The following is a 17795-nucleotide window of genomic DNA, read 5'->3' as shown; positions in this document are numbered from 1 at the left end:
TTTTTTTTTGTGTGAGTCTCTTCAAATCAGCAAACAATTATTGCTACTAAAAAAAATTTACTCAATCTATCCTTAGCCAAGCGTTTTTTGGAAGCATGTTGCAATAATGAATAATACTGTAATAAGTGTGTTTAGAATATAGTGTATTAATAAATAACCGGTTAATTAGACTCTAATTTGATAGCCTCCACTTGTTCTCGATATGCCTTCATACGGTGTAGGTATATTTTGTGTATTCAGAATTGAAACATTGCTTGAACTGGCTTTGGCTGTGTTGGGTGACCAGATCTGAATAGCCAGGTACTTCTCACCTTCCTCTTCCCCATCTCCTTCCCCTCCCAATTACATTCAGTCTCAAAACATAACCCAATTGAGGATGCCATGGTCTCACTGGCTCCAGACGGTTGGGAGCAGTTGGGACTCTTGTGCAGTTTCACATAAAAATAAAACAACAAAAAAACAAAAACAATATGTCCAGAATGGCCAGACTTGTCAACTCAAGTCACAAAAGTTGAATTTTTGGTGTCTTAATGATTTTTCATTCATTCTAGCATTATGCCAGCAATATTTTGTGTTAATGTGGCAGAAGTCGTGAATTCCATTAAAACCTTGTTCCTGTCTTGACTTTGCCATGATCTTTATTGTTTTTGTACCCTATCTTTGTCATAGCTGTAATTTTTTTAAATGATCCTACATTGTAACATTTCTCCTTGTATTTACATTATGTAATATGTAATGTGTTGTAATTGGACATGGTCAGTTAATAAATAATTGTTTCACTAACAATGAAATAGTTCGACCAAAAGCAAAAGCCATTACTTATTATTGTCGGTGCGGGAGTGGAGTACTGCTAAACAAGTTACGGCTAAGAGGCTACTAATAAATCATGCCCTTTTTGCATATGGCAAGAGACATGCTTCTGCACACTTTTTTTTGCTTTCGATCTAGCTGTTTATATATATATATGGTCTATGAGATCTATGAAAATATACAGTTCATAGTTACGGTAATAAGCGTTAGGACAGATAGGATCACTAGAATCTGCTTTTAAGCGTTATTTTGGTTATCGCATCTTTTTATACTGTCTTTCCTCTTTTTTTAGGCGAGTCCGGTTCTGGAAAGACCGAAACCTCCAAGAAAGTGGTTGAATACATCGCTGCCAGGACGGGCCACCTTCCGAATGTGGAAAGCGTCAAAGACAAACTTCTCCAGAGCAACCCGGTTCTGGAATCCTTCGGCAATGCCAAGACCATCCGCAACGACAACTCCAGCCGCTTCGGCAAGTACATGGACATCCAGTTCAACTTCGAGGGCGCCCCGGTGGGAGGAAATATCATCAACTACCTCCTGGAGAAGTCCAGGGTCATCCACCAGTCCAGTGGGGAGAGGAACTTCCACGTATTTCACCAGCTGCTGGCGGGGGCTGACGAGGCAACCCTCACCCGGCTGCATCTGAAGAGCAAATCGGACACCTACAAATATACCAAAGAGGCGGTAAGATTACTAGTTAAATCTAGATTCTTACTACTTATAGAGTGGTAGATACTTTCAGTATATTCTTGGTGAAAGACCACCATTCAAAATCTAATCGTTTCTTAAAATGGCTTTAGCCATGTTTGCTCACCAGATCCAAGTACAAGTAGCCAGATACTTCCCCACCTTAAACTAGCCTATTGATGTTAAATTTTAATGTTTCTGTCTTTCACCCTTCAAGGGTCTTCTAGGCCACCATTTCAAAATGTGGAGAGAAGGATGGTGAATTTATATATTCATTTTGTTTAAATTGGCAAATTTCAGAATTAAATGGAAGATTGGAGTCGAATACAGACTTAGAAAATATGAGATGTTGAATGGAGGGGAGGCAATTTTAGATAAGGCTTGATAGAAGATCGCCCCTGAGGTGATGTCTCACATAAGCGGCGCTATACAAATTGTCCAATAAATAAATAATATTTGTTTAGAGAGGGACAACCAAAAAATATGTGATCTAAAGTTCCCACTTCTAAATGTGGAATAAATGTTGACGGACTATAAATTACATTATTGTTTTTAGGTAGCAACCAGCGACAGCACGAGGAAAGATGCGGAGCAATACCGCATCGTCATCAAGGCCATGGAGACCATCGAAATCAAGGAGAAGGACCGCAGCGATATCTTTGAGATTGTGGCTGCCATTCTCCACATCGGCAACATCAAGCACAGCGAGAATGAGAAGGGACATGCAGAGGTGGCAGAGAACGATACGACCACTGAAAGTACCGCAAAGGTGGGTCTCCTTCTTTGGTTGTTTCCTCAACGCTGAGGATCGTGACCACACTCCAATTTCATTTGTAGTCAAGGATTCTCCAGAGCCGCAGACACCGACGCCTGTAATATTTGATCACTCCAATGCATCGGTGATCTTTCTCTGCTTCTCCTGTTTTCCACTTTGCTAGAGGACATGAGTTTCTCCAGGTTCCTGTTTTCACTTTGGCGAGCAATGTGTCCAAAATACCTTAGCAAGCGATGTGAGCAGACAGTTGATGATATTGTGTCAAAAAGTTGGTAATGAATGGGTTTATGTAAGTACATATAGTATAAAAGAGACAGCATGAGAGAACGAGATGAAAGAACAACTATAAAAGAGTGTGACCGATGTTTCTTCTTCGTTACTCATTATTATTCCGCCATCCCAATTTATAGCATAAATCTATGTCTCTCTTGATAGCAAACTTTCTTTTTGGGAACATATAAATATAATTGTTAATAAGTCTTTCAAACTATGTACTAGGTTTCATCAATAGTATTACTTCTAACTTCAAAAACATAAATACCTTGAACTCTGTACTGCTCCTTGGTTCGTCCCCATCTTAAATATGCTTGTGTTATTTGGTCTAGAAGAGGAAATTACTCATTTCGTCAAATTGACATCAGTCCTTAAGAGGGATTGCTAGGAGGCTTGGATTAGAAAGAGGAAATTACTCATCTGAGCTAACTCTAAACCTTTCTCCTTTAGAAGACCGTCAGAAAAAAATTGATGTCATTTGTTTCTTCAAAATTATTAATTGTACTATTTTTTTATTAATTAAACTTTTGAACATAATATTACAATTCAGGATTTACATAGCTTCTGTTTTCTATTTATACTACTCTTCCATTAAATGCATGCTGGTGGATGGAAGAGGAGTGTACATTTGCGAAAAAATAATGGTATAGTAATACATATGACGCATTATTTGGTGAAATAATTAACATATTTTAAAATAAAGATTTATGTTACATTAAGGTTATTGTCACAAAGTAAAAAAATAATCCATATTGATTCACCTACTTTGCTACAACTCATCCCTTTCAACATCGCCTCTCATAGACTCCGAAATAATCAACTGCTCTTCCGCAATCACTCATCAACTAATTGTAATTGTAATTCACCATTGTCTAGAATGCTTAGGACGGGTTGTTTCTCACAAATTGAACAATTCATCAAATTTCAAAGTTGATTTACAAGTTCTGTGGAAGTTCTATTCAAGATCTATTATTATATCATCAGTGTCTTAACAAAACTGAAATAATAACAGAACTTGAATAAAACATTAACAGAACTTAAAAATCAACTGTGAAATTTGATGAATTATTCTGTAAAAACAACTCGCCTTACACTTCTTAACTTAATTCAAAGTTGAAATGATTTTTATCAGTCACTAAACAAATGAAGAAATATTATACACATAAATTTTTTGACTTCTAGCGAAGTCTTCACTTGACTTGTCACTTCCCAATTTATTTTTCTTTGATAAATCATCTTTTGTCTATGCTTTAAGATACTATCCTTTACTCTTATAATTTATGTTTAAGTTTCATTTATTGTTTTGTAAATTGGACGTAAGGGGCCATTCAAGTATTATGTAAGCACTATAGGGGGGCAGGGGGGTCTTTGCTTTGCTTATTTTTGATGACATGGGGGGGTGGGGGGTCGAGATAGTGATTACGTCAGCACTGCTAAGCAGTAGTTTTTTTTTTACACATTGGCAACCCACACATTGTCTATGTTTGAAAACCAAATACATATTCGGGGATTCCCACATATAATCAATATGTTTAGGTACTCGCTTAGAAGCGAATGGGGGAATCACCGAGCGCTACTCACTTGTCAAAATTTCTTCCATCAATCTATTGTTTCGTTTCAGTACGATTGAAGATTTGACGTGTTGTAAGCAAATCAAAGCAAGTTAATATTTGTGTTACCGTTGATCCTCTTTCGCCAAAGTTGAATTGTTTATAAAACAGAATACATTAACAGAAAAATGCATATAGATACCAATTTTTACGTAAGCGTGGGAGGGGGGGGGTAAGAGCTTTGCTTACTTTTGGTGACAAGGGGAAAGAGGGGGTAACTAATTGTAATAAAACTGCTTACGTAATACTTGAACGGCCCCTAAGTCCGTTAAAAAATAAATAAAATATATGAAAATGAATGTTTCGTTGTTTGTCGCATACGCGTTCCTATACTATTCATCATTGTATGTAGTTTTATAACAGTAACATTGTGAATCAAATCTGAAAGTTTTGTTTGCATTCCCAAACCTGAAATATTTATTCTATTTCACGAAAATATCAATTATTATGTAATTATAGATTTGTAATATTAAAAACTCATTACCTCTTACTGTGAAAAGTAACATTGAATTTGATGCCAATATGTTTATCCTAATCAAAAAATGACATCAGATTTTTGTATATCTTATCAAGTTGATGTTCAGAAATTTATTTCTTATAGATTACAGCCAAAGGAATGACATTAGGGTTAAAAATGTTTTTTATCAAACCATTATTATATCATTTTTTTTCCATTTTTTTTTTTAAGTTAATCATTTAATGCCATTCGATTTGTAATAATTTTATCCACAGAATATACCTTGTTAAAATGTTCATTTTTGGACAGTATGTAACACCGCTTCTGAGGACATTCTGCATTTTGTGTTGTGATTATTTTCTTTAGGTTGCACTTTTTATGTTGAATGTGACAACTTTTTTTCCAAAATTCTATTTTAGTACCATTTTTACACACAGAATTTCTAATATATGTTATCATTCATCGGATTACTAGAAGTCGGGATTTATTTCAGTGCAGAAATTCTGGGACTAACTACCATAAGTATTCCTCTCTGTCTATTTTCAATTTATCACTAAACAAATACAAAATGTTTTAATGAGGCAGTTCAGTTATGTATAATAAGGTTTAATGATATTTCTTCAAAATGACAACTAACACACCTTTAAAAAGTGATATAGAGTCATTAAAAGTGATGAAACAAAACTAGGTTAAATAGTTACCTAGTTAACCTAGTTTTTGTTTCATCACTTTTCATGACTTTATATCACTTTTTGTAGGTGTGTTGAACTGTCATTTTGATGAGATACCCAGTCACTGTATAATAACTATGTAAATGTTAGTTTAACTGTGTATAATGCATAATTACTATTCATATTTAAAAGCCCTTAAAAATGTCATTAATAAATAAAAATTTTAGACAGTATATTTCTCTCTTCTTTATATTTTAATAATATCTTACATTCGCTGTATTGCATGCCAAACTGATGTTTAACTGTAACAAAATTTTTCATCAGATTGAATGTTAATATCAGGGTTATGATTGGAACCATCTATTTTTACTTGTACTGCCGGCTCAATAAATAATAATAATTATTATTATTAATTAATCCGAGTGATTATTCCAGCTCCTGGGCTGTGACCTCGAGTCCCTCCGCGCTGCCCTGACACAGCGCACAATCGACGCTCACGGAGACGTCGTGACCAGCCCCCTGAGCATGGAGCTAGCGCACTACGCCCGTGACGCGCTCGCCAAGACCGTCTACGATCGCCTCTTCACGTGGCTCGTGTCCAAGCTGAACAAGTCGCTGCAGCCGCCAACGCACAACACCAACCCCGTCATCGGCATCCTCGATATCTACGGCTTTGAGGTTTTCAAAAAGAACAGGTTAGAAGATGTTATAATTCACTTGATCTAGCTACGTCATACTTGGCTCTAATAATGTTATAATAGTCAAGAAATGCCCAGAATTCCTGCATTTTCCCCACAAAAAGTTTTTCCCTCCAAAAATACCATTTCTTGAAAAATCTTAAAAATCCCCGCAATTTGGGTAATTCTACACGAATTAGCAACCTTGATGTGGATATTGTAGACCATATCACTCACGTAGACTGATTGTGATGAATCACCAGTTCAGTCGTACCAACCAAACAGTGTTTTTTAATGGGATCGATATTTATGGCTTTGAACAGCCAAGAAGAACCGGTGTGATTTATTATAAGACATTGTGATTAACTTGACCTAGCTACAGGGACGCCCTGATGCCTTCTTCCAATGACTTGCACATCATGCAATCTTCGTATCTATGTATCCATTTCATCTTCCTTACATCGACCTTGCATTCTTTTCAGATCGATTTATTACTAGACATCAGATTATATGCATATATATGAGCCTTTTTTGGTCATTAATAATTCATATTTGAGTCTTTTTTCGTGATGAATACATTTTTCAGCCATATTATTTGGAATTATCCCAGTGTATCAAGTTGAGAAACTGGCAAACGAAAATACTTAAGCTTACATTATTATTTGTTGTTTATTTCAGTTTCGAGCAGTTCTGCATTAATTTCTGCAACGAGAAGCTGCAACAGTTGTTCATCCATCTTACCCTGAAATCGGAGCAAGAGGAGTACCTTCGGGAGGGCATTGAGTGGGAGCCCGTGGAGTACTTCAATAACCAGGTCATTTGTGACCTTATTGAAGAGAAGCACAAAGGTATTTCAATTGTTCTTCAAGACTTCAAGACTTCACTCAAACACTTTCAATCCCGCAGCATCTGTAAGATACCACCTCTAAGGGAATCTCATTTGAATTCAGTGTCACCTTTATGTTTGTTGGCAATCACATTCTTGTTGACAGTGAGTAATGTGATTTTTTTTGTAACCTTTAAGTTCGCAGCAGTGTATTTTTTCAAACTGATGTATGTAGGTTCAAATGAAAATATGTTTAATGGTGGAATGAGATCTCTGATAACAACCGTTGTATTATTACTTATCGCCCTGACACCGATTATTGAATTTAACCACAGACATAGGAATTAATAGACGAGAAGATAAAGGCGAGGGGTAAAATCAACTGTTGAAGAACGAAGGGAGTGAAGATGACTGTGATTCGTCAATAAATCAATCTGACAGTAAATAGGCATCTCGCATTATAATATCACCATTTACTTCTTAAAAGTAAAATCTGCTTTGAATGAATAGACATTTTTACATGGGAGCGCAAATTACTCGCCACGTTATGAACAAATTTGCGAAGTCCAAATTCGGCAAAGTAAGGCAGCTTCTATATTCAGGGTCGTAGTTAGTTTCAGAGTATTTAGTTAAGACACTTTTATAAATGTTCATAATTTACTTCCCAGCAACCAACCAGCTTTGTGTTTCGCGTCCAGACGTTTCTCGATGTGATAGTAACAACTGATTCATATTATACGATGTGAATATGCTTAAAATAAAATAAAATAATGCTTTTATATGGAATGTAATACGACAATTGGGTTTATTCTCTTTTTTCGCATCTATTTTTACCAGTTTTCATAGTACAAGTAAACATTTTGCCGTGTTATTTCGTAAAATGAACCGATGATGCCTCGACCATAGTTCGCACAAGAATGATGACGTCACGTTTTCAAATATCACTTGAGGCCGTACGCGAGCCCAGCCGGCTCAATGGAACCGGTATGGGGAGTGGGGATAATACGCTTTTAATCACTTAGGGCAGGTCTACCTAATATTCATATGTCTATGAATTTAACCCATTTTCTTCAACTTTTTGCGATTATTATTTTTCATTTAACCCTAGATAACTAAACTGTTTTCATTGTTTCGTTGTAACTACACTTTCGTCGAGTGGACTACGCAATAAAACACTAGAAATAAATCAAAAATATTTAATTAAGGTAGGAACTTGTTACATGGCACAAAAGTAAGGTTTATAATGAACAAATTAAGTACAAATGAATATCAAAAGATCAGTCTACACAGTGACCACACATGTCAACATTATGTGGACCCCAAATAGCCTTTCTACATCTGGTGCAACGGTGTTTGGTCATCCTCCGGGCCTTGGATGGACACAGGTAGCTAATTTAAGCACGTTTGACGTAGATGGAACCCGAGCTTCTATTGTAGAAGATTCGCCAACATTAACAATAAATAGAGGAATATATGAATGACGTACCTTAAAAATAAAAATTGTTGTTGTAACTAAAGTTTCGTCCAGCGGACGACGAGATGGTCATATTACATGTCCTAGTATGCGTGTGGCCGCAATCGCGTCACATGCTGCACTGTTTACTCAAATTAGGAAGGTAATGAAAGAGTCAAGGTCGGGGAGCGGGGGGAAGTAGGTGATTTCGAATTTCGCCGAGTAGCGCGTCGTCGCCTCGACGAGCGATTAGTTATCTAGGGTAAAATAGTGATGGGCATGATCGAAACATTAAGATATTCTAAAAATGTTTTGAAATACCTATTCACTCAGTCCGAGTAATATCATAATGTTGAAATGGCATTGGGAAGACATGATAGAACTTATCAAAAGAGTTTCGTTTTGGAGGTAAAGGAACTTGTGGGGAATTTGGATATCTCTTCATTCTTGTGGTTATTTTAGAACATTTACATTGGTAAGTCTGATTCACATTCACCTTTGTAAGCACCGGTAAATTGTTTATCAATGTGCGGTCATGGATGCAATTTCACACTTTGGTTCAATACAATAACATTAGTGGCAAGATGCTAACATTTTGCCAATAAAAAAAACGACTCAACTCCCGTACAAAATACAGCGCCGGTTGAGTAAAAAACGTAGGCTGTTTGAGATGAGTGACTTGTGATATCACGGGTCAAGTCATTGGGCTGGTTTTACACTCATAAGTAAAATGTACGACTTACGTTAGTTTTTGATAAGTTACTCACAGGAGGGTTTACATATGCATTCGACTTATGGTAATTAATGCTCACGGAATGAATTTGTTCGGAAGTTTAACTTATGTAAGTGCTCACAGCGACCGCTACACCCGTAATTTTATTTGCGGTAAGATGGCTTCCTATAAACAATGATTTGCCGCTGTCAAATTTTCTTATTTTTAGTTTTATCTTTATTTTTATTTCTAATATGGTTTCTATAATATGTATAATATGCATTTTTTAAATTTTTGTTTTACCATAACAATTTCCTTTTCCCTTATGTTTTATTATTGTTATTCTTACATGAATCATATACAACTACCATACTGGGCATTAGCCTAGTATGGTAGTTGAGAAAATCACCAAAATTGTAATTTTTTAAAATTTATAAAATAATATTAAAAAAATATATTATAATTTTGTCTTATAGGTATCATTTCCCTAATGGACGAGGAGTGCCTGAGGCCCGGCGAACCCACCGACCTGAGCTTCCTGGCCAAGATCAACAACCACCTCTCCCAACACCCCCATTTCATTGGGCACATGAAGGCTGACATCAAGACCCAGAAAATTATGGGCAGGGATGTAAGTACCTACCTACTTTAAAATGATAGGAACATGAGTTTTTTTACTGGAATATTGAACAAACTGTATAATTTTTAAAAAAAGTCCACCGTTAGTAAGGAAGCACCCTCCCCAATAAAGACTCCAATGAAATGCTTGAAGTGAGTATATCAGACCGGCTAAATTATCGGGGCTCTATAGAAGCCCAAGTAAATCTGGCTTCCAAGAAGCTGGGTGTCTTGTATAGGGTGACAGTGACCAGCTTCTAACTCTATTCAAATCTCATGTACACCCTACGATTGAATTAGAGAACCACCTCTGGGCTGGAGTCCCACAATACTTGATACTGTGTAAAGGAGGGCGGTCCGTCTTATTGACCATCTTAATCCATTGCTAACAGATCGATTGCCGTCACTACTGCACAGACGCAATGTGTTCATGCTTCATGCTGATACAGGTATTTTAATGGAGCCTGCTCTAAGAAGCTAGCGGCATTGATCCCTGATGCACCAGTGCATGTGCGTGAACCTACATACACGAACGGAACACCTGTTCACAGATATGTTGCCTCCATGAGAATGGGCCGTAAGATGGCTCGTATGTGGAAAGAGCTACTTCCATTTGTTTTTCCCCCTTCATGTTATCCGGGATTCTTCAAGACCCACATTAATGCAACAATATCAGGACTGAGTATTCCAAACACTCGCTTGTACCTAGGTTGCATGAAGTTAGTAATAGATACGCAGATGTGGCAGATCTATTTAACTGCACGCAAGGTAGGTACAAGAGGGCTATGCTATCAAATCTTTTCAATCAATAATAATTTAATCTAATTCTACCTTATTTGCATTATAGAAACTTATGTACTTGTATCTCTTGTTTACTTACTTACTTACTCTCTAATGTCATTTCACAATCAAATGCCACATATATTTGTAATTCTTTTTTAAAAATATTTCTACGTTTTTAACTGTGACATGTTATCATTGTTTATGGTATATTTATACCGTTGATATTAAATAAATTAATAAATCACTTCCTACAGCCGTCACCTTAACCCGCCTTCCAACGTTTCCCAACTTAGTTCCAGACAGGGACGCTCTTTTGAGGTCTCACATAAAAAAAAATTTAACGCATGCCATCCGAAATTATTTTGACTGAAACTGACCCCAGCAACTGAATTAATTTTGGTGCTAACTTGCCCTGAATTTATCAGGTAAAAAATGCTATAACTTTTTGGTATGTATTTATTTGTTTTACGTTATGTTGACATTGAATCACTATAGGTATTTATATAAAAATAAAAAAGTAAAATTGTTATTATTAAGGGTCTATAAATAAATAGTCGCAATTTTATTTTCATTTTAACAGAAAACCTAAAATAAAAATTACTTGACATGAAATAATACTTGGCACCATTCGCACTCCTTCTTAGCTCCCAGTATAAATGCTGAAGTCGAAACAATATCCCGACTCAAATCACTTGGATATCTGATTCATTAGACTCTGCCAGAATATCCTTGGTTTCCTTAAGATTCAATCGTCTTTCAGCGATGTTTGCGACACGTATGCAATGTAAAATGAATCATAGACTGCGGGAATTACCTAAAGATATCTTCAATATCGATTATTTCAAAATGATTTCAAGAAACATCCTTTGATTCTAATCTAGAATAAAAGAACCGTAAATCTTTAAGCGCTCTCAGTACTAAAAAAGATGTCAATGCTTTTTACGTAAAATAAACACACCCTAAATTATGGCGGTTTGAACTGAATAGGTTATAAAAAGTAAGTAAGTGATTTTGAAAATGAATAAGTACTGCCGCATGGAAAAAATGGCATTAATTTCCCAAAATTGTTTTGAAAAAACAGTGAACATTTTATTTTCTCATTGGCCATTACATTTTATTATGCCAGTTTTTAAGTTAGTAAATAAATAACCTTGCTGCAGATTCTTCTGATAAAATACTTCAAGATAAAACTTTTGATTTGGTACACTGTGAATTTCATTAAAACGATTCCTGCAAATTACTTGTGTTCCACATCACTTGAGCGATTGGTTGTATAAATATACATTTACTATATTATTTAATTAATATCTCACCTCAAAATATTAATATGAAAATATATGAACTGCTTACAGCGTTTAAAGCCAATGAATCCACCTAGATTTTTCCGTTTTTCCCATATTTTTAGACTCTATAAAGTTGACACATTATGACAAGCGATCGTTTTTGCAAACTTGTCAAAATATGCAAAAATTACTGGATTGGATAAAACTGGAGAACTTGACCAAACAGTCTTGTGATTCTAAACTTATTTTGTGTTTTTTTGGCCTGGAACAGAATGTGTATTAAGACAGTATTCCTGTGATTTTATGTTTTACTTCATGTCATTTTGGCTTGAAACAGAATGTAAAGCAATGCCGTGATTCTATTTCTTATTTTATGTATGTCCTTTTGACTTACCTGGAAGAATAAATATAGGTACATATTCCTTAATATTAATTTGTAATTTTTGTTTAGGAATTCTGTCTCGTGCACTACGCCGGTGACGTGACCTACAACGTGAACGGTTTCCTGGAGAAGAACAACGACCTACTCTTCCGCGACCTCCGCGAGGTCATGACCAAGTCCACCAACCCGATCATCAGCAGCTGCTTCTCCGCGGCCGAGTGGGAGAACAAGAAGCGTCCCGATACGGCCGTCACGCAGTTCAAGAACTCGCTCAACGACCTCGTCAAGATCCTGATGGGCAAGGAACCCTCATACATTCGGTGCATCAAGCCAAATGAGCTTCAAGCATCAGGTAGAATTTATGTTTCTATTTTTCACTTGATAAGATGTCACATGGCAGTCGTGATCCAGAATTGAGGTATACTGCGAGGCTGATTTTTGGAAAAAACGTTATTACGAAAATAGAATCAGTTTTTGCAGTATACTAAAACCAAGTTTGATTTCTACGACGTCCACCTTTTAGTTACGGTACGTCTTTTTACATATTGCATATTATTACATTAATTTATACTTAGGTATATGTTTTCATGTTCTACGGAAGTAAAAAGACCTGATTTTTGTTTTTATTTTAGAGATAGATGTCTCTCTTTTAATGTCTTCAGATAATGCGTTAAATATTTCAGGGAATTTATGCCGCTTTGTTCTATCTTCGTACACATTTTGTGATTTATTAATTATAAACATTTGTGCTTCTCTATGTCTAGTAGGGTAATTGTGGTTAATAGGTTTTTTGAATTCTGTGTTCCAGAATTCTTCCAGCGTTAATTGGTAATTAACCCTATTACGTATGGGGAGTACGTAACACAATGAATTTTTTTTTTTTATAATCGCCTTCACATTATTGGATTTTTTTTACCTGCTATCAATTTTTGGAAACAGAGTTGTACTTGCTCTATTTTATTTGAGTACGTTTTGTATGTTAATCCATAGCTATTGACTCCGTATCCTATAATTGATTCAACTAATGCATTATATATACATACTCATTTACATTCATAAGTACAAAACCCAAGAAATAACAACAAACACGTACAATAGAAACACTAGATCTCACGGTCAAAAACTTATCCAACAAATAACTACTATGTAATACAACTTTTGGGCAAAAAAGCTTCTTATATCATAGTATTAAACTCTACAATAAAATACCACTCTCACTCAAAAACCTCAACATTATAACATTTAAATCTCAAATAAAAAGCTGGATACTTGATATAGGGAGATCTGAAATAGAAAATATACTGATATCAAACACAGACTAAAACCGAATCTACTAAACTGAACTATACAAAAAAACACCATCTACTTATTTTAAAATTATTTAAAAAAAAATTAAACTACATGATATATGTTTATAATTAAATTCATATGTTACTTTGTTGTTATATTAATTTCTTATAATTAAATTATAATATGTAAATGAAATCCTCAGCACGGGAGATCCCAGTGAGGATATCATTATCTCTATTTATTACTAAAAAAAGAAGACAATCAATCATTATTATTATTTTTATTAGTAAAATATATTTTTGCTAACAATATTTTTTAGAAAGTAAAATTTCCCTAATCTATTACATATGTTGTCAATGTAATTTGACCAGTTAAAATTGACATCTATTTTAAGACCGAGCTATGTATATTGGTACATTTTTTCTACATTTGGGCATTTACATTGCAAAGATTGATTTTCTGTATGCCAACAATTGTATGTATGACTTTTTATATACAATTCCTTGGTCTTACAATATGCATGTGGTGAATGAATAAGCATGTATTTAGTTTTATTTGCATTGATAATAATTGATAAATATTTCCACCACGGAATTTTATTTAAACACAATGTTGTTTAGATCTGCTTGTAGGAATTCCTCAATTTTTTTGTGGAGCGCATATAATGCATGTATCGTCCGCAAACATGTAACATTTACAAAATTTACAACATTTTACCACATTTGGTAGACTGTTTACTTGCATTATATTACACGTAGGCCCCGTAGACATAGACAACTTTGTTTATGACAACTCTGCCTGCAAAATTTTATAGTATGTAGCGACTAGATGTGTAGTTAAGTTAACTATATTTCCCATTTTCAGGCCAGTTCGACGATAAGGTGGTCTCCCATCAGGTGAAATACCTGGGCCTGATGGAGAACCTCCGCGTGCGCAGGGCAGGCTTTGCATACCGCCGCCCGTATGACCTGTTCCTGCACCGCTACAAGTGCCTCTCCAAGGTCACCTGGCCCAACTACCACGGCCCGGCCAAGAACGGAGTAGCCGAACTGGTCAAGCACCTCAAATACGAGCCTGATGAGTTCAGGATGGGCAAGTAAGTGATATCACTGGAAAATATTTCTCATCTTTATAATTAATCTCTTAGAGACATGCGGAAAGGGATCGAGAGCAATATAACAATTTTTAGTGATTTACAAAAATTTGATCTTTTTCTTCCAGCACTAAGCTATTCATCCGTTTCCCCAAAACGCTCTTCGAAACGGAGGACGCCTTCCAGGAGAAGAAGAACGACATTGCGGCCATCATCCAGAGCCACTGGAAGGGGATAATGCAGCGCCGCCGCTACCTGCGCATGCGCAAGGCCGCCATCGTCATCCAGAAGTGGGTGCGCCGCTTCCTCGCCCAGCGCCAGGCCAAGAAGAGGCGGGAGGCAGCCAACACCATCCGCCGCTTCATTAAGGGCTTCATCACGAGGAATGACCCACCCAATGCTGACAACAAGAACTTCATTGAGATCGCCAAGTCGCACTGGCTGAAGCGCCTCTCCAAGGCTCTGCCCAGAAGAGTTCTGGATAAGTGAGTACATTTCTCGAATGGGAGTCCTAAGATTCGATCTATGAGTACTATCAACCAACACCTACTTTAAATATAAATAATTCAATTCTGTTTTTATACAGTTTTGAAATAACAAAGTCCACAAATGGAATCAAATCGAGATAAAATTGAGAAAATTTTTGTTTTACGATAATCTTATCCTGAATTTTTCGAAGTTCACATCAATAAACTGTCTCTTTCTGTGTTAATAGGAGCTGGCCCCCGTGTCCCTACGCATGCCAGGATGCCTCCGCCCACCTCCATAAGATGCACAGGAATCACCTCGCCAGGAAGTACAGACTGGCTCTGTCCGCCGAGAGGAAGAGGCACTTGGAGCTGAAGGTCCTGGCGGAGAAACTGTTCAAAGGTGAGGTTGAAATAGAATTTGTCCCCTTTGTCTAACGATGTTCCATCTGACATAGAAATGTTATTCGATAATTGACTCCAAAGCCATTATCACATACATAGAACCTTGTTGTTCCTTAAAGGGCCAAGATGGCAAAACAGTATAAAAATACGTTGGTTCCCGCATTTCTTGTTGGTTTTACTTAAAAACTAGGGGTTTTGCTGCACCTAAAAAAAAGAAGGCAGTTAATAATATCCATCCATGACGAAGCTGTTGGATTTATTCCTTGGTTAAAAAAAAATCTTAAAGTACACTTTGAGATTTATAAAAATGATCTGTTATTTAAAGTTGTATGGTCATGAAATTCCACTTTTTATTTATTCATAATCACTGCTTTATTCAATGACTCTATTGAAAGAGATTTTTTATCTGTATTGGGAATTTAGAATCATTTTTTAAATCATTTATGTATGTAGCAATGTGTCGATCTAAATACTGTGTAAAGATTTATACATCTGACCTAATGACATGTACTCATTACAGACAAGAAGAAGAACTACCCTAAAAGCGTTGGTCCACCTTTCAAGGAGGAGAGGTTGAAACCAGAACAGTTCATCCTGAAACAAGGGTTTGAAAGTTCTTCTCTTCCGGCAGGGGAGAAAATTAAGGTAAATAATGGCAACTATCACTGCCGACATAATATTGTAATAATTGTTGCCACTATACGTAGAAGAAACGATCAGAAACAATCAGAAACTGACAGTAACAGCCACAAACAGTCATAAACATTCGTAAACAATAAGTAAGTCAAAACAATTAGAAAGACTCAGAAATAATAATAAACCTTCAGAAACAATCAGAAACAGTCAGATATAAATCGGAAACAATTATTAAAAGTCAGAAACATTTGAATCTACAAAAATAATAGTAAGGTTCAATCAAAAAAATCAATGTAACTTTTCAGAACTTTTATTTGAAAATGGTGATTTAAATATCATCCAATCATTTATTCAGGTTCTACAGAATAGATCTCAACTCAAAAACTTTTAGCATTGCATTTAATTTAACATTTTTCCTCTAACAACAGTACTCCACGGAGCTGGTAAAGTACGACCGCCACGGCTACAAGCCGCGTGAGCGAGTCCTGCTGGTCAGTGACCGCGCCTTCTACCTCCTGGACGGCAAGAAGGCCTTCAAGCTGAAGCACCGCCTGCCGCTGGACAAGCTGGAGTATGTCGTCACCAACGAGAGCGATAACCTGCTGATAGTTAAGATTCCACCGGAACTTAAGAAGGATAAGGTATGTTGTGAATACAGACATATTTTGTTATTATTGATCAAAAATCGGATCAATGCACAAAAAAGTTCTATATAATTATGTGAATATTATATTTATTTATTTATATTTTAAATGCATATTTACAGAATAAAAAATTCCAATAACAAAGATACATTATACAAATACACAATGATAATTGCCTAATTAGCGATTTAAATTTATTAATGCTCAGGTGGAAAATGTCGATGTCAGAGGCTAGTGAGTTTAGAAGGACTATCATTCTTCCGAGAGCCATTGCTAATGGTAAGTTAGTCCTACATCTCGGAAGAATGAATGGTTTGTGTCTAAGCGCTCTTGCGAAGTTATCAGGGAAGTAAAATAAAATTTTATTCAAAATTTCTGGATTGTTGATGTGACCGTTCAACAATTTAAAGGCCATCATCAGCAACGCAGCTTTCCGCCTGTTGACAAGACTATCAATACCTAGCATTCCGGAAAGGAAGGCTGATGGATATAAATAGGGATAGTACCCGAAGTCTCTAAGATAAAGATAACGTAGAAACTTCTTTTGTACTTTCTCTACCGTAGAAGTGTACGTTGCATCCCCTGGTCCCCATATTATTGAGCCACTTTCTAAAATACTACGTACTAGGCTAAAATATAGCAAGCGAACCACGGCAGAGCTGCAGAAATGCCTGGAGTTACATAGCACAAATCCAAGCATTCTCAAAGCCCTGCTGCATATCGTTTCAATATGAACGTGAAATGTTAAGTGTGGGTTAAAGGTTATTCCCAAATCTTTCGGTTCAGAAGAAAACATTAGGACATCCTATAGTTGAAGTAAATCACAGTGTTTGCTCTAGTATAGCACATTATGGCGCATTTTTTAAAATTAAAACCTAATTTGTTAATTTCACTCCATACCACGATGGCATTTATATCTCTCTGGATCTGTGCGCAGTTTTCTAAGGTCCGGATTCTTAAAAATAGCTTCAAGTCATTTGCAAATAACAAAAATTTCGCAAACTTTATAGCATGATTAATGTCATTAATAAAAAGGAAAAAAGTAAAGGACCAAGATTAGACCCTTGAGGAACCCCAGAGTTTGTGGGAAAGTACGTCGTATATAACGTATGACACGCTACTACTGGTTACAAAGATGTTTAAATAATTAGTGACAGTGTCACTTGGATATATCGGAGAGCTTTCTTCTCACGGTGTAATATTCTCATGTCTCGTCTTTAGAAAGCTTGCAAGAGTAATTTTT

The 17795-nt window shown here is 36.1% G+C and overlaps 1 protein-coding gene across 7 annotated transcripts in view; it reads left to right on the top strand.

The window, feature by feature from the left end:
- Positions 1-17795, top strand: part of Myo61F (unconventional myosin 61F) — a 131850-nt gene that overhangs the window by 111605 nt on the left and 2450 nt on the right. For all 7 annotated transcript variants that reach the window (XM_089636107.1, XM_089636106.1, XM_089636108.1 and 4 more), the window contains 11 exons: positions 1103-1494; positions 2054-2266; positions 5719-5978; positions 6639-6808; positions 9428-9582; positions 12087-12369; positions 14172-14403; positions 14529-14885; positions 15116-15270; positions 15793-15917; positions 16337-16549. In XM_089636107.1, coding sequence (XP_089492233.1) covers positions 1103-1494; positions 2054-2266; positions 5719-5978; positions 6639-6808; positions 9428-9582; positions 12087-12369; positions 14172-14403; positions 14529-14885; positions 15116-15270; positions 15793-15917; positions 16337-16549 — 2555 coding nt within the window. The remainder of the gene's footprint in view (positions 1-1102; positions 1495-2053; positions 2267-5718; positions 5979-6638; positions 6809-9427; positions 9583-12086; positions 12370-14171; positions 14404-14528; positions 14886-15115; positions 15271-15792; positions 15918-16336; positions 16550-17795) is intronic.

The sequence above is a fragment of the Hesperophylax consimilis genome, chromosome 10 (assembly GCF_061612785.1).
Source record: "Hesperophylax consimilis isolate HC1 chromosome 10, BYU_Hcon_1.0, whole genome shotgun sequence".
Lineage (NCBI taxonomy): Eukaryota > Metazoa > Arthropoda > Insecta > Trichoptera > Limnephilidae > Hesperophylax > Hesperophylax consimilis.
The sequence above is the reverse complement of the archived record's forward strand: the minus strand, read 5'-3'. Positions and strand labels throughout refer to the sequence as shown.